At 36.0% G+C, this 23,317-nt stretch overlaps 2 protein-coding genes across 5 annotated transcripts; one reads left to right on the forward strand and one right to left on the reverse strand.

The window, feature by feature from the left end:
• Positions 1 to 6,761: 6,761 nt before the first annotated feature.
• Positions 6,762 to 19,923, forward strand: LOC140833104 (hydroxyproline O-galactosyltransferase GALT3-like). 4 transcript variants are annotated; one of them, XM_073197542.1, is made up of 9 exons: positions 6,763 to 7,703; positions 8,545 to 8,780; positions 8,929 to 9,204; positions 15,113 to 15,241; positions 18,096 to 18,272; positions 18,370 to 18,477; positions 18,605 to 19,211; positions 19,296 to 19,632; positions 19,800 to 19,923. In XM_073197542.1, the coding sequence occupies exons 1-7, from the start codon at positions 6,956 to 6,958 to the stop codon at positions 18,812 to 18,814; spliced, it is 1,884 nt and encodes a 627-aa protein (XP_073053643.1). In that variant the 5' UTR covers positions 6,763 to 6,955; the 3' UTR covers positions 18,815 to 19,211; positions 19,296 to 19,632; positions 19,800 to 19,923. The 4 variants fall into 4 exon arrangements, with proteins under 4 accessions (XP_073053645.1, XP_073053643.1, XP_073053644.1 ...); XM_073197543.1 differs by having other exon boundaries at positions 18,605 to 18,875; positions 18,954 to 19,211; positions 19,296 to 19,923; XM_073197541.1 differs by having other exon boundaries at positions 19,296 to 19,923.
• Positions 19,787 to 21,207, reverse strand: LOC140833106 (probable enoyl-CoA hydratase 1, peroxisomal). The gene is made up of 3 exons (XM_073197545.1): positions 20,695 to 21,207; positions 20,161 to 20,443; positions 19,787 to 20,030 (listed from the first exon to the last, which is right to left on the reverse strand). Exons 1-3 carry the CDS (start codon positions 21,111 to 21,113, stop codon positions 19,926 to 19,928), a joined length of 807 nt encoding a protein of 268 aa, XP_073053646.1. The 5' UTR covers positions 21,114 to 21,207; the 3' UTR covers positions 19,787 to 19,925.
• Between the last annotated feature and the right edge of the window lie 2,110 nt (positions 21,208 to 23,317).

A 23,317-nucleotide genomic window follows, 5' to 3' on the forward strand; every position in this document is an offset into this window, starting at 1 on the left:
AGGGCCAGCTACCCTCACGTCACGGCGCAAGATCGGCCGCAAACCATTTAAGAAGTGCCTCAACTTTGCCTGGGCATCATTTGCAATGAGGGGCACGAAGTGACATCCCCTCTCAAACTTCCTAACAAAATCTGCCACGCTACTGTCTCCTTGCCGCAGCGTCATGAACTCGTTGGTGAGTCGGGTTCGTACTTCCTCAGTGAAGTACTTGGAGTAGAAAACCTCTTTAAAACCATTCCAAGGCAGCACTTGCAAGTTGACTGCCACAGATGCACTTTCCCACCACAACCTAGCGTCTCCAGTTAATAAGAATATAGCACATCTGACCCTGTCAGCGTCCGGCAGCTCCATGAAGTCAAATATCACCTCGATGGACTTGATCCATCCCTCCGCCACCATCGGGTCAGTAGTACCCGAGAACTCCTTCGGGCTCATCCTCCGAAACCTCTCATATACTGCCTCCGGTCTAGACCTCTCCTCGCGGCCTGCAACAGTCTGGTTCCTAGCAAATTGTGCGAAGAATTGCGTCATGCCAGCAAGCATCTGAGCCTGCACATCTGGTGGTGGAGGTGGAGGAGGATTGGCCCTCTCCTCATCTCGATGTTCCCTGTCCTCTACTCGGTGCTCTCTGTTCTCCTCCCTTGTTTCACGGTCGATCACACGTCTAGGAGGCATACTGTTCCAACAAATTACCCAACACGTAAACCCAACATGCATGAACATATATCAATATTTTATGATGCACGTAAATTGAACTTAAAACATAGACATGCTGAAATCATGACTTAATGCGTAATACATAGCATAGCTCAAAACTTTAAAACTTACAGACTTGAGGTGTGACTTCGTGAGCTTCTTGCGACTGGCAGTAGGCATAACCCTTTACAAGAACACCGCTCTGATACCAACTGTAACGAACCGTATTCTACACTACTTAAAATTTGCGGAAAAATTTAAAATTTTCTTAAATGAAAACATTCATACGGTCGTCACTCAACATTCATAAAAATAAATCTCACAATCATCCGTCACCAATAAAATTTTGCTAAAATAAACTGTCTCAAAACGCCTCACGTTCAAATCAAAACATCAGAGTATTTTAAAAATTTGTATAAACACAAACTTGCGGTCCTCGGGTTTAGCCTGCCACTCAGCCCAAGCCTGCCCCTTGGTCAACACCTCCTGTCTCCTCCACAAAGTCCCCTGCATCGATCAAGTCTAGTGAGTCTAAAGACTCAACACGTATAAACTGGAATAACGAGTACTACAATAATAAGGTCGCATGCAACTTTAAAATAGGACATACATAATTTGAAACTTGAACTTGCGCATTAAAACTTGAACATACGTACATACATACTTCGACGTGGCATAACTTAAACTTTCATAAACATACTGCATACGTAAACATACATAACTTCATCATTTTGCGTAGAGGATGTTTCAAAGCAAGTGACCCATACATAATAAACGCCTGATCAGACATACCACAGTACTGGGCTGACAGGGACGTATCCACTGTCGCATACATGAGATCCCCGTTCATAATTTAACGGGCTGGTTGGTCCCCGTTCATAATTTAACGCTTTCCAACCACGATCTAACCCGTTCATAATTTAACGGGGCGGAGAGGTCCTCGGCCACGTTCACCGACTTCCAAACCCATTCATAATTTGGTCACAAGTCAAATAGCATACCTCAAAAACTTAAACATATTTTCTCTGCACATCATACATACTTACTTGGCGTTGAGGGATTCGTTGGACTTCGACTGGGGCCGTTGCTGCAACTTACTAACGTGAATTTCATACTTAACTTGCATTGCTTAGACATAGAAAACACATGCTTACTCTCAAGCTCAATCATACCTTAGGACCTTCTACGATTTGCCACGACACGCCCTTAATAATCCTTGCACTAACCCATAACATCAAACTTAAAATGAACTTACAAATATTTCCCAAAAACAAGGGTACACGGACCCCGTGCTTGGGTCCGGGAGAGGGTCCGTGTACATACTGCCTAGAGTGTGTCGGGAAACGGAAGGGGCACGGACCCCGTGCTCGGGTCCGGATGGGGGTCCGTGTAGGCTCTGGAAGAAGACATTGAAAGGAAAGCAAAGGCACGGACCCCGTGTCAGGGTCCGGGTAAGGGTCCGAGTAGATACTGGAAAAAGACACTAAGTGAAACCCAAAGGCACGGACCCCGTGCCCTCATCTGTGTAAGGGTCCGTGCTGTCTCGCAAAATTGACACTGAAGGAATAACAAAGGCACGGACCCCGTGTCAGGGTCCGTGTACGGGTCCGTGTACCCACTGTGATCGCGAACTTACGAAAATTCTGAACACCCAATGCTTATTCTTCTAGACTCGATTATACGGGCCAAGCACCGACCCCTCAAGACTCATCCTAGCATACAATAACATAAACCCAAACTGTACAAACGTTTCGACACAACAATGTTCGCTCTACGACACCCACGACCCAAAATACGGCAATTGACATCAAACTGTTTCTTACGACTTCTCATTAGTTCGAGTACCTATCGACATGAAACATAACCTCAAAACACCCTTAACATCATTACTAACATACCCGTACGCAGCAACAATCGCCCGTCGATTTCCAACGAAGCCTGCAACTTAAAACTTCAAGAAACGTATCAATAACAAAACTTTCTGAAAATTTCAGTTTGCGCAGTCGCACGGAAAATATCATAACTCACTCATTTTTCGTCCAAAAATTTCGAATCATATATCAAATCGAAGGTATCGAAGTGTTCTACGTTTTTGCCGTTGAAAGTTTTCCCAAAATATGAACGAAAAAATCGCAGTTTTGACATGAACAGTAAAAACGAGTTTTAGATCTAAAAATTTTCCTTCGCAATTGATCCGATTCATGATCCGCTCAAACTACTATCATGATACATAACTTTTACGCATAAAGATCAACGCAACGCATAATATGACTTGATCGACACAGCAAGAACAGAATATACGTGCCTTTTTGATGATAACGTTACCGAAAGACGACACCGACGCGGGAAAGAAGTGAGGTTGATCCGGGACGACTTGCGGCTCGACTTTCTTGCAATAAAACCCACCGAAAATGACTGGAAGAATCGATGGAAGGGGGCGGCTGCTTACTCTCAAGAACCCTAACTCCTCTCTCAAAAATAATAATAAAACTAGAATGCTAGAGTGTGTGTGTGTTTAGGCGTGTATTACTATGTGTAAAAGTGTGTTTGTGTGTGTGAGGCGTGTGTTTCAATTAATTAAAAGACTAACTTTTGCTTAATTAAAAAAATAATAGTCTACTAATCAAAACATTAACTCACACTTAACTTTTAAATAAAACTCTTTAACTAAAATATAACACACCAAATTAGGTTTTGAAAGTTTACAAGTCTTAAAATTACTAATTAAATATTTAGGCACAAAAATGCTAAAACTCATTAAATTAATTAAAATGCCCCCAAACTTAACTTAAAATAAAATACCATATCTAAAATTGCCAAAAATCGTCACCGGGTCTTTTCCTCAATCCCGCCTCGAATGATCGCCTGAAACATGAAACTCGAAAGACATTTTAACGTGCATCTCATAACATAGTTTAATTTAAAATAATGCATTTAAATAAATTATGCATGACTAAACTCTTTTAAAATTAATTTAAATGATTTAATAATTAAATGAATGCATGGGTTATACGTGTATTAAATTTGGGCACTACAAACAGTCAGAGCCATCAATCACTGACCCTCCAACTGAAACTGCTACAGATCCGCAACTGACTCAGCAGGGCAGTCCATCTACTGCTCCTAATCATTCTTAATCTCCAGTGCAACAAGAAGTGAACGTGGGAGACGTGCCAACAATGAAACATGAGGTCACAGAAGTCTCTGACCGGTCTTTGGTGATTTTTGATCAATCTACAAAGGAATCAGGGCCGTCTGGACCAGTATCTCCTCATCCTTCTTCAGACATGGATTTGGTCCCTGAAGAAATTCAGGACATTCAACTCAACATGTCCAAAATAATGTGAGAAATAAAGGAGATTCAAAGCACACAACTTTCTCATTCTCTGAAACTGAACTCCTCCAGCGAATTCGATTCAGACAAATCCATTCAATCAGCTGTGACTTCCATCACCTTTGCAATCGACGAGCTCAACAAGAACAAAGGCATAGCTGAGAGTCTGTATGTTACTCAAGATTCAATCAGCAAGAGAGTCGAGTCTATGGAAGCATCTGTCTCGAAAAAAATCGATCTGCTGCAAACAACTGTTTAATCAGCTGTCAAAGATATTGTAGCTGATGTTCGAATTTTGTCTCTCAAGGTCGATGTGCTTGACAAAAAGGGGGAAGCAGCCAGGTCAATGAAAGAATAAGAGAGGATACAACTGAAGAGACACTCTTTTATCGGTTATTACTTGAAGATTATTTGTTTTCTTTGTACGAATCTGTACATTAGAAATTAATATATCTACAAAGATGCTTTATTCAAAAGATCAGTTTATTATATTATGAGTTTCGTCAATCATCAAAAACGGGGAAATTGTTGGAAAGTAAATTTCAGTGATTCAACAAACTAAGCTTCGAAACGCATTTGTATAAACTGATCAAAAGCAACGTAGCAACGAGCTAACTGATCTATTGCCACTAGCTGAAGATTAATGAGTACCAATTATAAATTATACACATCTTCAGCTGAAGCAGAAATATAACTGACTGATCAGTTGAATCAAATCAATTGTGAGTATTTCAGCAAAGTATCTTTCAGCTCATCCTTCAACTGTACATGTCATCAGTTGAGAACGACAACCGAAAAATAGTACAAACAGACTGCAACTAATAGTGAGACGCCGCATTTCAGAAATTGCAGTGTACGAATGTCAGAAGATATCGACATGGAAATCAACGGATATAAAGATTCAAATGTTATTTAATATTACCGATGAGGGGGAAGCCTAAAAATAGGTTAAGAGGGCAGCAGAGAAAATAACACACGAACTACTATTCTATTCAAGCTTGCTGTCACTCTGCTAAAATCACAACTCGCATTCATATATTAAAGCTCACTCTTATCAGACTTATCAATAGCATTCAAGGCTACCTTTACGAGCTTATTAGCATCTTGAAATCTTTGTTAGATTTATAATCAAGTTGTGTTGTATTCAGTCACGCACTGTAAAGCTTTTGTGAACTAAGAGTTTCAGTTTGGCCGTGTTAAGTCCAAACTGAAGTGGGTCAATACAACGTTTGTATTCGATCAAAGTCTTTTAGTAGAAATACTATCTTCGTAATAGAAAGGGTGACGTGGGAGTTGTTCTATTCTCCGAACATCCAGAAACAAATTGTGTGCATTTCATTTCAGTTACTATCTATTATTCTATCTTTCAGTCAGTTTACTTCCGTAACTGATATTCAGTTAAATTGATTGTTATCGATTGACAAGATACCGAATGTCAGTTTGTCACTAAACTGAACCCTGTATACGAAAAGAATACATAATCAGTGAGTGTTTATTCAACCCCCTCTTCTAAATACTTATCACGTACTCAGCGATCCTTTCTAATGTTCATTTCATTGATGCGTAACATGAACAAATGATAACTAGTTTTTTTCGGAAAACACATATGGCAGAAAAAATAAATGATGTGATGACTAAGGTTTCTATTTTAAAATAATAAATTACAACTTAACATCTGTCAATAGTTACAGGTGACTGACCTACTTTTATTGGAGTTGACAAAAACAATCATAGCATTTGTTATAAATTATCTATGACTCAACATATTTCATATAATATATGAAAATTGACTTAGCTTCCTCCATCTTACCTTATATATATGCTTAATTACTTGAAGTTTAACATAATTACTGTGTTATAATTTCCCAATACATATCCTTTTACAAACTATAAATGCAATGTATAAATCAAATCCAATGGAAGACAATATTTACTGTACATGTATCTACTACGGACAATGTCATTACAATTATTTATTTTATTAAGAAGTTTAAGAACTAATAAGAAGATTTTACTCCAACCCAATATGAACCGTCGTCTTACAAAGAGTACTTAAGATGTAATCAAAGTTTTCGCTTCTGCTAGACTACACAAATGACATTAAAACAGACCTAAATATAAGCGAGCTCCATCAAAACCAACATATACAATAAATTAATAATAAAACAGTTACCTTATAGTATCTAAAATGATTAGTTGTAAAACATATGTGTAAACTTATTAAAAGTTTTAGATTATACTTTACCAAACCTGAGTATATGAAAAATGATTCCCCCTTCTTAATTATGTGTTTTTACTTTTTATTTTTTTATATTACATCAATCGTCTCTCTGTGAATTTTTTTTACCTACATGATACTGAACTCTACTTTCTTCTTAATGCAAAATCCGAACAACTTCTATTTATATACTTAATTTCTTTTATTAATCCTTCATTGTAGCAATCTATTCGGTTGTCTTACGAATTAAATTAAATCTCATATTTAAACATATTAAAAAATTGAGGTTACCAAATTCATAAATATGCCGAATAATTTCTTAAATAAAAAACCTTATATCTGCTAAGATCCGGTCTATGTTAAAAGGTTTTCAAATTTTTTTTATTAAACTAAAATAAATTATTAAATAAAACCTTCACAAATATGAAGATATATTTAGTTTCTCTTTGAAAAAAAAATATAAATGATCATATATATTAGCCTAGGTAAGATAAATAAATTGAGGTGCCCTGCCTAGTAATATATGTGTGCGCGAAACATAATTATCCCAAGTCAAACGTGCGAGACCAACTTGCGCAAGAAGAGCGACCCACTTTTCTTTGATCTTTTGAGGAGGGAGCTGTATCGGCCGGTTCCTCGTGAATCTTGCGAAAATGTTCTTTGAAGAAGATCTTATAGATGGGTAGTGGATAGAGAATCATTAAGGGATGAAGAAATGGACCGGTGGTTTATTGATTGTAGGCCTAGCTTTCATTTTGGTGCTCAGCTACAGTTTTATTGGAAAACCCGAATCTCCCAGGAAGCAGTCTTCTGCGTATGAATATTTCAACCCCCATCCACCCGAAGAAGGTAATTCAGATGGCGATGATAATTTATCTTTGGCAAAGAAAGAAAGGCTACGGGTTGTTCAGAAAAAACCCCAGCTGACACATCTTCAAGGGCTGAGTGATTTATACAGTTTGAGCGAGAATGTGACAGACGAAGAGTCTGATGCCTTGCTAGTGTGGAGGAAGATGAGATTTTTATTTACACGATCAGATGCATTGCCTGAAACAGCTCAAGGGATTAAAGAGGCTCTCGCTATATGGAAAGATTTACTGCCCATGATTGAGAAAGACAAGGCTTTAAGGCTTGGTGACATTACTGCAAATGAAATTGAAAACTGCCCTTACTTTGTCAAAGCATCTAATAATGAACTTGAGATCCCTTGTGGTCTACTTGAGGACTCTTCTATCACTCTTATTGGGATCCCAAATTCCGAGAAAGACAGTTTTCAAATTGAACTTATAGGCCAACGAGAGCTGAAACCCCCAATTGTATTGCAATACAAGGTCTTTTTACCTGGGGAGAACTTGACAAAAGAGCCTTTTACTATTCAGAATACGTGGACTAAAGAATCTGGGTGGGGCATGGAGGAGAGGTGTCCTGACCATCGTATGTCTGGTGTTTTAAGAGGTACTCATTTGGGAGATAATTACAATGTGAAAATACAGATACATAGATAATTAAAAGAAATGCTCTAAATATTTATCCTTCAGTTTTCGTTTATCTTCTGTTGTCATTTCTGTTTCTATCTTGCTTAGCACTAGTCACCTTACTGTGGACTGTAAGATAGATCAACGTTGTAGATTTCATTTCTGAGAAATGAACATACTGTTTCTAGCCTTTAAAGATTAGCAACGCTTAGTTAAAATATGGTCACTGACAAATTAATTTTTCTAGTGGTCCTAGAGTTGATTGTAAGAGTAAAGACGCTTTGTACTGGGATTGAATTGCCCTTTTCTTGAATAAGTGCGTAACGCAGAAGATGGGTTTCATGTGGTTCCACCTGGTGATTTTTGTTGGCTTTGACGTTATTTATCAGCTGATGAGTGACCACATTATATTAAAGTTGATAAGGATCTGAGTTAGATTTCATGCATTTGCACTTGGTGGTTTTGTTGGCTTTGACACTTAATATTAGCTGCAAAGTGACCATGCCAAAAGTGGATAATGGTAGAGTCTTTTGCACAAGTCATAACAATGCATCCTTTGCTCAGTAGGATCCGTTCTGCTTAATAATTTAATCTGTTTCCTTTGCATGGCATGATTCATGCTTAAAGTCAGCTTCTTTAGAACCTCCATATAAGTGTTGAGATTTGAGATTATTGCTTGAAATTTGACGCTAATTCTTTTGTCAATTTAACCTTTATTGGTGTTTATTTTCCTTGATGGACTGATCAAGTGCAACATTCAAATCGGCCAAAGAACACTAATCCTTTTGTCAATTTAACCTTCATTGGTGTGTATTTTCCAGTTGATGGACTGATCAAGTGCAACATTCAAATTGGCCAAAGAACTGCAGAGGAAAGTTTAAATGCCAGTCACCCTACATACAAAAAATTTGCTAATATTTCTAGAGGGACTGTGAGTGCAAGCACTGCCCTCCACTTTGTTGAAGGTAACCCCTTTACAGCCTCATTGTGGGTTGGCGCCGAGGGATTTCACATGACAGTGAATGGAAGGCATGAAACATCATTTGCACATCGAGATGTAAGTTTTTTTGGCATTTCAAAATGTTGGTAGCAACTGCTTGGGCTATGTAATAATTAAGAGCACCCTAGATTGGTTTCCTTGACTGGTTTGCCATGACGCTCTTGCTATATACGAATTACTAATGATTATTATTATGCAATTGTAGAATCTTGAACCCTGGTTAGTTAATAGAGTCAGTGTGAAGGGTGGCTTGACCATTATGTCTCTCCTAGCAAAAGGTCTTCCTGTTACTGAAGATGTAGATTTGGCTGATGCTCAAAACCTCAGAGCCCCATCACTCTCTAATAAAAGGCTTGCACTTCTAATTGGGGTTTTCTCTGCTGGGATTAACTTTGAGAGGCGTATGGCCATAAGAAGAACCTGGATGAAATATGATTCCATACAGTCTGGGGATGTGGCTGTCCGCTTCTTCATTGGACTTGTAAGTCAATCACTTCAACTGAGATGACTAGATTTTATCACTCAAAATCTATTACTGACATCAAATGACGCTATTATATATTCAAGGGGAGGGTTTAGATTAAAATTTGGTAAAACAAAATCTGTCATAAACTCTTCCAACTAAATATTATGTAGGAACAAATCTTTTACCTTTTAATTTGGTGGGAAAATATGTTTTTTTTTTCCAAAATTAATTTTAATTTGGGTACTAAAAATACTTGCATAAATTTTTTATGCTCACACAATGCTTGTGATTGATTGGTCAAGTGAATTATGTACTACTGCTAGGTATAATACAATTCAATGGTTTTGTGATTGATTCTCGAGTCCATACAAGATTGTGGAAAATATTGGGAAAGACGGTTTTTCATCTTCATTTATGTAATTGAATGTAGCTAAAAAAATATGGAACAAAGAATTCGAGTAATTCTCTCGAATTCTCGGAGATATTGAATATGTTGCTGAAAAACCATGTCTCTGATAATGTACCTGCATGTGCCATTTTTGCATCTCTTTATTATTTATTGACCCTTCTAAATGCCCGTGACATAAAAAAATTGGATATTGCTTTTTTCCTACAGTAGCAAGAAACAAGTGCCTGCACATGAATACACATTAAGAGTTATATAAATTAAGAAAACAAATGTTTTTCTTTATTGTATTATTTTGTTTATATTCTTGTAGGATTATTATTAGTTGTTGAAACTATAAATATAATTAGAGGAAACTCTTATGATAATTGCGAAATAAAATTTCATGTTAATTATTGTGACGAGCCGTGTCTTAAAATAGTACTATTTTAATATTTGCGGAAAATTTTGAATTTTCTTATTAAATAATTTATTATAAATATAACTCGTAAAATTAACTGTCACCAAGCATACTATTATTTAAATACCAAAACTATAAAATCCTTAATTTAAAACATCCACCATAATTTGAAAAAATCTAATAAAAAAATATCAACTTACTAATCACCAAAACCCGTGCAATAAAATTTGAGAAAATAGTTTTAAATGTGCATAATTAAAATCCCATAAACTACAAGGTCCTCAGGTTTGCACTGCCACTAGTCCGAGCTTGCTCACCGGTCCCCGCCTCCCATCTCCTCAAATATATCATCTGCATCGATCAAGTCTAGTGAGCCTAATGACTCAACATACATAAACCGTGAATAACAAGTAATACATGATAAAAATCCATGCAATTTAAACATAGCTTGTACATAGAATAATATAAGAATAAATATGTATAACGTGACTTTCCTGCATAAAAAAAATTTCCATAAAATCATATGTTCGTGGTCATCATAATCATCATAATCGTAAATCATTTTGCGTAGAGTTCTGTTCAATGCAAGTGACCTATACACATAAATCGTTTGATCAAACTAAACCATAGTATTGGGCCGGTAGGGATTATCAAAGCCCTTGGACTAGATCTCCGCTCCCTAACATAACATGATTCCTCCGAAAAGGTTGGAGAGGTCTTCAGACACATTCTCCGGCTTCCAAATCCATAACATAATTTGACCACAAGACAAATCACATAGCTCAAAAAAAATTATTTTGCACGTCATACATTCTTACAAACATCATGAACCTCGTTAGATCGACCTCGGACTTGCTGCCCGCCCTAACATACTAAGGTTCATTTTGACTCATACGACTCCCGAATTAAACAGAACTACTTACGACGTACCAATCGACTCGGGACTCGACCCATACATGAAATACTTTCTAGCCTACTGCCCAGCATCTAGACCAGCCCCGAACCATGCCCGAATCCCGTACCATGCACAAAAAACCAAATAGACATAAGCTACCCAAAGAGTGACGCTATAGCACTTCTGCGTTCTGTACGACTTCCTATCGATTCTAACTCAAACCAATCCCAAAACAAGCCCTAGACTCGACCCTTAGACATAACGTACAACCTTGGTCCAGCCCGTTCTAGCCCATACATATGGACCAGCCGTTAAACAACCCAAAACAGCAGCCCTAGCGAACAACACCCCATGCATGCAAGCTTGTAACTTACGGCTCCAGCAGTTATTTCCACCCAACCAGACCCTAACCAACCATTACCAGACCTACCTCGGGACCCTAAGACCCCGCCTAGACCCTAGATACACACCATGGTCCAGCCAACAACCAACCTGACACCACACAAAGTTGCGAACACCAATATGCGTGGCCGTGCGCTGTTTCGTCCCTTGCTACACTTGCAGCTTCTCGACTTTCTATCGGGACACTTAAAGACTTATAAACACCTCCTTAAACAAAAACATACGTAGCAGCAAGCCATAGGATCGGTCCAGCGAAGACGACGATTTAAAACTCGAGAAAACTAAGAAGTTCATGCGTAATATGTATCGAAACGAGTTTTAAACGAGTTATAACATATATATAATTAAACCAATGAGTTTTCATGCATATTTGATATCAAAATACAGTATATAACATGATCGATGCATAAAAGAAAGGTTTAGATACGCCTTTACGTTAAAACGCACGAATAATCGACAAACGAACTCGTGAGAAAACGGAGGCCAAACAGAGACGGTTTGCTACGTTTTATGGCTCTAAAAGTGAGTAGATTAATCAAGGAATGTTGTGTGATAGATGACTTAAGCTTGTTGATGGAGAAAATTGAAAAAAAATCCAAGCTTAGGAGATGCAACTTTTGGCCAAGTGTGTGTATTTAGTGTGTGTATTTAGTGTGTGTGTGTGTGTTACGTGAATGATGATGCAGAGTTAGGGTAGGATTCTTTTATAGATTACTTAGGATATTTATTAGGTGTTTTAGTTTAATTAAAACACTAATTAAAATTACTAATTAAGCCCTTACAATTAAATTAGTAATTTAGCCTTCCAAAATTTTTAATTAATGGTCCTAGAAATTTTAAATTCTACCCATAATTAAATACCACGTAGTTTAATTAATTAAGTCATAAAATAATTGTTAAAACATTTTATTTCGAGTGGACGTATATAAATCCCTTATTTTTGAATTTTGTTAATTAAAATGCTTAATGTTTCTATTTCACTCGATAAATTAAATTTAGCCCGGAAATACTAAAATTTATAAATCCTTTAAAATACTATTTTCTTGACTTAAAATAAAAATATAACATAAATTTTTAACATCTTAATCTTCTTCGGTCTCATTTCCCGGTTCAGTATCGAATGTTAGTCTGAAAAACTAAAACTCGTTAAAACATCTTAAGTATAAAATTGCATAATAAAATAAATATATATACGTTTAAAATAATTTAACACATAGCATGCATTACTTAAATTATTAACTAAATAAATAAATTAATCCGATAATGCATGAGATTTACGTGTTCTAGTTTTTGGTCACTACAATTATATAATTGGTCACTACAATTATATAATTTAAACGAGATACTTCTCAAATAAATCCTATTATCAGTTACGTACTTTATATTGTCAATTTTGAAATGTAAACATCGAAAAAGTTTCCATGACCAGTATTTTAAATGATTATAAATTTATTAGAACTTCAAACTTATTTAATACCACTGTTTTTATATCGTTGTTAATAATTGTTTTGTTAGAATTTATTAAATCAATTATATTATTCAAGTAAACTACAATCATAATCATCAACAAAGATCCACAACCAATTCGAGAAGGAAACAATAAGATAAATTTTTTACAGTAAGGTGTAAAGTTATTGGATTTTTAAATTTCTTATATATTTATGGTTTGACTATTTAGTTATACTTTTACCAACTTTTATATTTATCATTTCTCATATATTAATGATGTAACTTCTTTATCATTTTTTTAATTATCTGTTTATTAATTTACGACTTTTACCGATCTTAATAGTTTGAGCAACAAATTTGATACTTTGTTGTGAAACAGGTCATACCTGAATCCAATTATATTCATGTGTAAATGAGTTGAGCAACTCTAAAGTTATTTCAAAATATAGCCAAAATATCAACCGATTTACATTTAATAATTTGGCAATGTAAAAGAAAAGCATTCAAATGTTCCTCTATTTACATTATTTACAAGGTTAACTGATTTTTTTTTTAGTTTCTTAATGATATTGTGACTTTTGAGTTGCTGCGAATTTTATTTCATGACTTGTTATTTTCTACTAAATTTTAAAATGCAATGTTGCAATGGATTTGGTTGAAGAAATGGAGCATAACATATATGATAGTCGAATTGTTGAGCAAACAATGGATATGATATTGATAAACTACAATAGAATAAATAATATGATATGAAGTAACATTATGATTTGTAATTGTACACTTGAACAAAAAATTATGAATATATTCAACTTTCAAAGACACGATACTTTGATTACAAAAACTGAGTGAACTAAATAATATAATATGAATATATTCGAATTTAAATAAAATGATACTTTAAATTTATGAAAGTATGAAACTATACAAAATGTATAAAAAATTATGTAAGATGTGCGTTTTTAAGCTAAATAAGCTAAGTGAACATGCTATTGATATTTAAGAGACAACAAATGAACAACAAAATTGTATAAAATAAGATGGAATATTTAATATGTTCGGCCCAATGATCCAGCTTTCTCTTGACTCTTTATGTTACAATTGTCCTGCATTGAATATTAAAACTAATAAATAGTGACTTATATACCAACGAGGTTACACCACCTAATAGGCAAGTCTTCTGGGAAGGAACACCTCTTGGTTTTATAACTTAACATTGGTGCTCTTCTTGAGAGATGGCATAGCGGAAAGGGCATTCTAGGAAAAGACTACCATTGGATCATTGACGATAATAATGCCAAAAAAAAGACATTTTATAGGCTGGTTTAAGGTGCATGATGCATGCACTGAATAATGAAATGTGCGGACGTCGGCTTCTCAAAGGTTCGGCTATGTTATAATTGTCTTACTTCGAATGTTATACCTAATAAAAAGTTGCTTATAAACCAATGAGGTACACCACCCAATAGGCAAGCTTTTTGGGATGGAACACCTCTTAGTTTATAACTAACACTTTATTGGTGCTCATTTCCTGGGATGCCCTCCCTTTCCAAATAAGACATATTATAGGTTGGATTAAGGTGCCTTGTACATGCAGTAAGTACTGAAAGGTGAGTGAAAACCATCTACAGTGGGCCGCTGCGGACATCGACTTCTCAAGGGGTCGGCAGTGTTACAGTTGTCCCAAATTGAATATTAAACCGAACAAAGAGTGACATATAAACCAAATAGGTTACACCGCCCAACAGACAAGTCTTTTGGATGAAACTCCTCTTGGATTTATAACCTAACACTTTCTTGGTGCGTACTTCCTGGGATGCCCTCTCTTTCCCTCCATAATAACATATATAATACTCCGTATGTGTACCTATGTTGCATTAAGTTTACTATGGTTAATATTCAACCATAAAAATGAGAGAACAAACTGAATCATTAACATTTTATTGGTATATGTGATATATATAAATGTTAGAAGACTAGTAGAAAAGCAACATTTTTCAGTTTATTTAACATTCAAGTCTATTAACTTTAACTTAGAGCATCAAAAGGCATTTCCTCTTCATCCTCTCATGTCAATTTCCATAGCCAATAAGAACAGACAATTATAAAGTCTATGAATTAAATTGATACAATAAAATCAATTTGAAGGAAAGTTAGAAAAATGATCAATAATGTAAGCGAAAAACGACATTACCTGTCATTTCAAATAGAAAGAGGCAATTATAAGATGACATTATTGCCATTTCAAAATCTAAAGAGGCAGAACCATATGAAGGACAATTGTGTGTATGTATATAGATTATAAATGTATCTAAAGATCATTTGTCTTTTTCTTTTGTAATTGTATTCTTTTTATTTTGATGTAAAATCGCAGCATGTGAATAAAGAAGTGAACTTCAAGCTATGGAAGGAAGCACAAGCATACAAAGATATCCAGTTGATGCCTTTCGTTGACTATTATAGCCTTCTCACTTATAAAACCATCGCGATTTGCATCCTGGGGGTACGCCTTTTATATTACCTAAAGACAAAAGAGGAAATGTGTGCAACTGAAACTAGAATATTTGTGAGAAACATGTTTGCATTTCTGCTGAACTTTTACAGCCTGTATACACGTTTACAATTTAACATAATAAAGAATTTAAATCTCTAATTGATTCTATAATATTATCCTAATAATCGTTCCTATTCTAATTAGTCATTAAAGGAAATTACACACACACACACACCATCATATCTTCTAGGTTATTTACTAAATTTTCAACATTCTCCATCAAGCTTACAAATAGATATTTTGCATTCCAAGCTTGCTAAGAAGACTTCCAATACTTTGGTTTAACAGATTCTTGGTCAAGACGTCAATTTCTTGTGCATGAGTAGAGATATAGCACGCCTCCTTCTATTTCGTTCTCAACGAAGCTTTGGTCTATCCTTTCAATGTTCATCCTTTCATGTTGGATTGAATTGTTCATGATGCTAATGACAGATTTGCTATTGCTAGACGATTTTATAGGTGTGCTGATAATAATCTTCAAGTCTTACATTAACCTTTCCAGCCAAATAAGTTAACACATTCCTTGAACAATGGCACAAAATTTAGCCTTAGCACTACTCCTTACCACAACGATTTCTTTCTCGTTTCTCCACAATTTGGAGCAATATCCAGAAGTTGATTTGTACCCTTCACTCCCATCAACACATGCAACATATGTGTAGGTCGAGTGAGGAACAAGTAGCTTACCAACCAGACATTGGTACCTTCCAATGTCCTGCTTGCCCAATTTGTTCTCTAGAGGTGTTCGTACAGGCTTACAACCCAATTTCCCAGTTTCATGTAGTAAGCGAAGAGTGTTTTAAGGGATGAAACTACCCTCTTTAATTAATCGGTATCTCCACACCGAGAAAGTATCTCAAGAATCCTAGATCTTTGACTTCATATTCTTCTATCAATTTTTTTCTTGAGTTTATCATTCTCAACTGTGTCATCACTTGTGACAAGAATGTACTCTACATACACGATGAGGATGACCCTCATTCCAACTTCTCATCATCGACGAATATAGCATGATCAACCTTTCCTAAGTGTATCCTAGCCGAATGAGTAAATCTGATGAAACATGCACTTGGAGACTATTTCAAGGCATATAAAGATTTCTCAAGTTTGTAAACTTTTCCGTTCTCACTTTCTGAATGAAATCGAGGTGGAATTTTCACGTACTTCTTCAGCCATATTTCCATTCAAAAAGTCATTCTCTATGTCAAGTTGTTGTAGTTCCCACTCTAGGTTTACTGCAACAATAGAACATGCGTTGATTTGAATTCGCAATGGGTGAAAATGTAGATTCATAATCAATTCCATATGTTTGCTTGAAGCTTTTGTCTACAAGTTTTGCCTTGTATATCTCCAACGACCCATCAGAGTTGTATCAATCCATGTGCAACCGACATTTGTCTTTCCAGTTCGTAGTGTCATGACACTTCAAGTCTTGTTCTTCTCAAGAGCTCTCATCTCCTCAAGGATTTCTTCCTTTCACTTTGGAATTTGAAGAGCCTCATGTTCATTTTTAGGAATTTTTGCATTGGACATTGTGAAGTGAAAGCAATAAAAGAAGACAACTTGTCATATAAAATAAATATTGATATTAGCTGTTTGGCACGAGACATAGTGCCTTTTCTATGAGCAATAGGAATTTCAAGATCATTAAATTCTGTGTGAATAGCTGAAGGAGATGAAGAAATACCTGATAGGCTGCACAGGTTCTATTGGTTGATTTCGTCTATGTTCAAAGTCGTGACTATGTGACAGAGTAGAGTCGTCTTTCGTTTTCAGCTGTTTTGTCTTGTAACATTTGTAATCTTTCTGATTTGGACAACATCCAACAAACACACATTTGGTGAGCTGATTGAAGTATAGCCAACGAGTTTGAGGTTAATGATTTGGGCCAGTCGAGGCATTTTCTAGAATGGAAGTAGCAGGTCGAAGGATGGTATTGTAGTGTCTCAATGAAAGTACATCAAAGATCTCTTGCAACAAATTGGGAAGAGTGTAGATAACCATTGAACATTCCAATAGAAGTTGATATGAAGCTTGGACGATCTTAGGTATCTGAAAAATACAGGAAAACAATTTTTCTTCAGGGAAAATGAATAAAAGGGAAATTTAAGTATATACAAATGCCAATTGGACAGGTTAAGTTACTGATGAATGTTAACTTTAGGGTACTGTTCATTTAACGGGACAGTTAAAGTCATTTGTCGGAGGAGAAAACAAAATGCCATTACTAGAAGTAGTGAACAAGTTGAATTTAGATCACTGACTCAAAGAGTGTGTGGGGATCTTTGGCTGGAAAGAGTTCTAGAAGAACAAAAGGTGCAAGCAAGTCTTCACTTGATGAGAAGTTTGCCATCATGAGTGCTCATAATTCTGTTCTACGTGATAGAACTAAGCATGGTGTGATGTTGAAAATTGATAAAAAAAAAAAGCTTGAAAAAGAATGATACATACTTCATTTGTTCTAACCACACATCAGGTGGTAGACGTTTCAACCAAGGGCCTTTTTCGAGTTATCAAGTTACAGATATCTTTGCACTATCTTGAGGAGAACCCTTCGCAATTTAGCTATAACAGGGATTATTTTGATTAAGTTATGAAAAGTTAGTGAGTTAGCTATGATTGAGAATTTATTTGAATAAATTGGCAAAATCAAGTCCTAGGATTATATGGAGAGTAAGTGAGTCCTCATTATTTGATGTAGTGGGTTAGTTTGTTTTATATTTGAAGTGAAATACTTCTTGTGAATACAATTCACTAAACTTTATTTCTCCCTGTTGATCGCTTCATGTTTTCTATTGAACAGATAAAAACATTGTCTGCCAAATTTATAATGAAAACGGACGACGATGCTTTTGTAAGGATAAATGAAGTTTTATCAAGTCTCAAGGGGAAACCATCAAATGGACTCTTGTATGGCAGCATATCTTTTGACTCAGAACCCCACAGAGACAAGGACAATAAATGGTACATAAGTGACAAGGTATCACCGAAAGAAATTTTTTTTACTCCCCTACGACATTATTAACTTCAAACATACGTCATCTATAAATTGTGTTGCTGATGGATCTCTTTGGTAGGAGTGGCCGCATTCTCTGTATCCTCCATGGGCTCATGGTCCAGGTTATATAATTTCCCAGGACATAGCAAAATTCATAGTTCAAGGTCACATGAAGAGGGAACTCACGGTAGGATCTCAAATCTTGAGTTAAATCTGTCACTGTTAATTCCCCTCTGAGAACCAGTGGAATGAATTTTTTCGTGTTTTTTTTTCCCAACTACTCTCAAAATTTTATCTATTTTTATATGTGGCAGCTATTTAAACTTGAAGATGTTGGTGTCGGGATATGGGTTGAGCAATTTGAAAAGCATGGTCACAAAATTGAGTATGTAAATGATGACCGATTTCACAATGCTGGATGCGAGTCAGATTATATTCTAGCTCATTATCAAAATCCAAGAAAGATGTTGTGCCTGTGGGAGAAGCTTCACAAAGACCAGAAACCTGAATGCTGTGAAGACTGAATTCATGAACTATTTAATAAATAGTAAATGGATTACTGAACTATTTTACCATATAACCATGGTAATTTATACTTGGATTAATGAGTGTTGTCTTGGATATTTCAATCATCATCGCATTTTTTTTTTTTTTTTCAAAAAGGAATGCTTCGGGTTTTTTACTTAAAGATGCTGAATCGGTGACCAAAAAGATTGCATGAGTTGCAATGCGTTTTTCAAGTGAATGGAAAAGAGTAGCGTGGCTTGGTACTGGGACAACGGTGTTGATTCTTGGAAGATATATATCTACTTGTAGCTAGAAAATGCTGTAGGCCAGTTTAATCTATGTGAAGAAGATCATCGTTGGTGAACTTGCGGTGGTTGCTAGGATTTCATCAGATTTTGTGGATGGAAATGTAGGGTATGTGTACTTTACTCTTTATTATGCAATGTAAGTAAAGATATTTGCTTATGTTTAATGTACATATTTATAAATTTTTTCAAGGATGGATCCACACTATCCTCAGCAATTCCGAACCTTACTCAGCAAACAGGAGATGACATCATACAACACCGGCATGTTGCAGTACCCGGACTTCCCAAATGAGATTTTATCAAAGAAAATTTCACGAGCAATTGGAGTTACGGAGAGATTAAGCTACCATCAGCTTCCCAATTCCGTTCACTCCCAAGCCATTCAGCAGCTTCGCAAAAGCGACTATTACTGATGTAGCCATTGGACCTTGTTTTGATCTGGATCAAGTTTTTGTATCCATGGTTTTGCACCATCTGTTGTTTCTTCTCGCTTAACGAACAACAGAAAGCCTTAGCTCCATTCCCCGGTTGGTTTCTGCTTGTTCAAGATCCTTCTCAGTTTTGAGGATGTTTAGGTTCCAGATTAGCTTGTCGTGTGAATAATATTTACAAGTCAAGGGAGGTGTGTTACCAATACCATGACCTTTCTAGCTTAAATAGAAATGAGACCTTACACAAAACTCAGAGAAAATAGTTCATTTACCTCCCATCACATGAGCACTGTACAGAAGGAGCATAATGAATAAGCATTTGTGTATCTGGATCCGCCAAATTTATTTACTAAACATTTTAATAATCTGCAATAAAAACACTCAAAATTTCACAACTTGGAAGATGGTTTCTTTGAGCCCCGGCTGGCTATGAATTCTTGCATTTTCTTAAATTGATCAGTAGTCATTCCATCGTAATATTGGTGAGCCCTTTCCTGTGAACAAAATCATGATGATATATAACAATCCAATCCAGCATTTTCACATACAACTCAATTTCAAAGCAATGGTTAAAATCAAAGAAAAATTATAGCAGCAAAAGGAAACTGCAGAAACACTTGTTACCTTCTCCAACGCAAGGGCATGACCCAGATCCATTCTGAACCCGTCATTTATAACTGCTTTATACCTCAGCACCAAGTCTTGATTATTCTTAATCATGGATTCCGCAATTTCTCGAGCTTTCTTCAGTACTTCACTTTCTTCTACTACATGATTAACCAAACCCCATCTTTCAGCTTGCTCAGCAGTTACAGGCATCGCTGTCATAGACACTTCGCGAGCTCGATTCGGCCCTATTATGCGAGAAAGCTTCTGAGACAGACCCCAAGAAGGAAATATTCCAAACCTGCGCTAAGCCATTAATCACTTGAAAAGGTACAAACAATATTTAACGTCACAAAGAAACCTGATTATTTATTATACCCAAAATCAATTCAAATCCATCTGAATAAAAATCAAGACTTGCAACTCCCTTCAGTTGTGAAACAACACTAGTGAAGATTGGATATAAGTTCGATGATTCAACAATCAATTAAACAGCCAATACCACCAACCAAATCAGCAATTTCATTGGAACACAAGTAGGAAATCTAGTACCTTGCATGGGTATCGATAAATTTAGCTTGTTTAGAAGCCACCAAGAAATCACAAGCCAAAGCAATCTCAAAACCAGCCGTGACTGCGAAGCCGTTGATCGCTCCGATGATGGGTTTGGCGCAGCGCTCTATTTGGTAGACCGGGTCGGTCTCCATATCCTTGAAATCCCCCTTGAACACGTCCTCCGCCGACGTCAGGTCTACGCCGGAGCAGAAGGCCCTCCCGGTCCCAGACAATATGATGATCCGGACCGAATCATCAGAACTCAGAGTCTTGATGGCGCATGCCAAATCGACGATCATGGGCCGGGTCAAAGAGTTGAGAGATTGGGGCCGGTTTATGATGACGTAGGCCACTCCGTCAGGGTCTTGCTTCACCCAGATGAGCTTCTCCGGCGGGTTCTCCATTTGGTGGTACATTATTGTCTGAGATGTACAAACTTATAATGGATCGGAGTGCGATTGTTTTGTTTGTATTGGTATGCGTGCCACCTTATCGTCTCACTCACGTTACATTGGTTTTTTTTTTTTTTTTTTTTTTTTTTTTTTTTTTTATTCCTCTTACTATCTATATATTAGAAATGATGGTTTGAGAAATATGGATTTATTAAATTCCAATTTATCAGAATTGATTGGAAAATTTATGATTCAGTTTAACAAATTTTTTAAATAGTACCGAATTCTCATAATTTCTCTAGAGATCTTAGAGAAATTTAAAGTACAGTTACATAATTATGACAATATGTTGTATTATATGCCACAAAAATGAAAGAAATCCTCGAATAACAATAAGAAATTCTTATAATTCAAACAAGAATTCAACCTAGAACAACAACAATTTCTAGTAAAAGAACTTCGGTATAAGGGTGACCACTGTTATTTGGTACTAAATCCTTATTATATCAAAGAGGGACGACCAAAGTAAGGCAAAAACTTGTGTGAGACGGTCTCACGGATTGTATTTGTGAGACGGATCTCTTATTTGGGTCATCCATGAAAAAGTATTACTTTTTATCCTAAAAGTATTACTTTTTATTGTGAATATGGGTAGGGTTGACCCGTCTCACGGATTATGATCCGTGAGACGGTCTCACATGAGACTCACTCCCAAAGTAAAGCCAAAACCTTTAACTGACGAAGAGAAAACGATTAGTATAATTAAAAATGTCTTAGAAAAAAAATTAATATGTTGACAACTTTAGAAATTATTGGTCTCAATGATCTCCAAGACATTGCAGAATCTTTTGTAAATCTCAGAGTCGTAGATCTGAAGATGAACACAACTGAGGGTGAAGCACTCGCAATAACTTGGTCATCTTCTCATTAACTAAAACGACTCGTGCTGCTAAAATACTACTAGAAATTTTTTTATAAACTATTTTTCAGAAAATTATATTTAAACGCATGCATTCAATAATAACAGTCAATCACACATTTAAAATAAATGTATTCAACTACTCGTAGATACTGTAGTTAAAAAGAATATCTAATCATCAAACCCTAGACTGTTATTTAAAATAATTCAAATATGCGACATGTAAAGCCCTATCATCCATTACATATAAAAGCAAAAGTGTATAAAAATATCCATGTTTACTCCTAACTCATAAACATAATGTGCGGAAAAAATATGGTCCTCGGGTTAGTTTGCGCATATTCAGCCCCGCTTACTCAGTCTTTGGCGCCTCCAGTCTCCATATCAATATGTTCACCTGCATCATTCACACCTATTGGGTCTAAAGACTCAACACTCCTGAATCGTAATAGCAAGTACATATACATAACTTTCAACTGTGACAAAAACTGTAATTAAAATACATTTCATGATCTCAAAAGCATAAGCACAAACATGACATGTCAAAGCATAAACGTGTCCATATCGCATCATATCAACATATACATGTTCAATATTCTTTATTCGAATTACGTTCATTAGTTGTGACTTTTTACATCAGCTCTAGTCGATGGATCCATCTACGTATAACCGCGTTACCGACGACGGGGACATCAGCGACAATATTACCCATCCACTGATATTTGGTCTTATATGTTCGTGTTCGTGTTTGTATTAGTCACAGCCAACTCCTTTCTTTCAAAACATGTCATCGTATTCATCTGTTGGAACTTTTCAAGTTCGCAATCTTGATTTTGATGTTAACAAAACTTATTATTGTGTTTCTAATATATTTACTCAAGTGTGAAGTTGTTAAAACAAGAAGCAAGCCGGAACTGAATTCTGCACAAACTGAATTTCTGGCGAGCTTCGGTGTTTGGAAGATATCTCTCTGCTGGATGATCCAAATGACAATCCGCCAACTGGACTAATCTGAAAACTCAATTTGGAACAAGTCGTATTTCACGTCAGTTGAGCAAAATCAGATGTTATCATGGTCTAACTGATCGCTGCATTACCGAACTGATCACACAAAAACAACAATCAGTTGGGTTTGAGCAGTTGCGGTATTCTGGTCATATCTCTTAGCTCGTTTATCGAAATCAAGCGATTCAGTATGAGTTGGAAATATAATACGATGATCTACAAATCATCTTCAGAAGTGAAAGTCTGAATCGAAGCCTAAAATGCTGATAAATGACGATGAATTTACTGGTTATGCAGAAACTGA

Source organism: Primulina eburnea, chromosome 5, assembly GCF_022965805.1.
Source record: "Primulina eburnea isolate SZY01 chromosome 5, ASM2296580v1, whole genome shotgun sequence".
NCBI classification, from domain to species: domain Eukaryota; kingdom Viridiplantae; phylum Streptophyta; class Magnoliopsida; order Lamiales; family Gesneriaceae; genus Primulina; species Primulina eburnea.

Bases quoted from the DNA above. Each gene is read 5' to 3' on its own strand.
- LOC140833104 (XM_073197541.1), top strand. From the start codon at position 6,956: ATGAAGAAATGGACCGGTGGTTTATTGATTGTAGGCCTAGCTTTCATT. The intron at 8,781-8,928 runs GTAAGTTTTTTT...ATGCAATTGTAG, and splicing joins CATCATTTGCACATCGAGAT to AATCTTGAACCCTGGTTAGT. The intron at 9,205-15,112 runs GTAAGTCAATCA...GTAAAATCGCAG, and splicing joins TCCGCTTCTTCATTGGACTT to CATGTGAATAAAGAAGTGAA.
- LOC140833106 (XM_073197545.1), bottom strand. From the start codon at position 21,113: ATGTACCACCAAATGGAGAACCCGCCGGAGAAGCTCATCTGGGTGAAG. The intron at 20,444-20,694 runs GTACTAGATTTC...GGCTTAGCGCAG, and splicing joins TTTATCGATACCCATGCAAG to GTTTGGAATATTTCCTTCTT. The intron at 20,031-20,160 runs GTAACAAGTGTT...TTTTGTTCACAG, and splicing joins ATGCCCTTGCGTTGGAGAAG to GAAAGGGCTCACCAATATTA.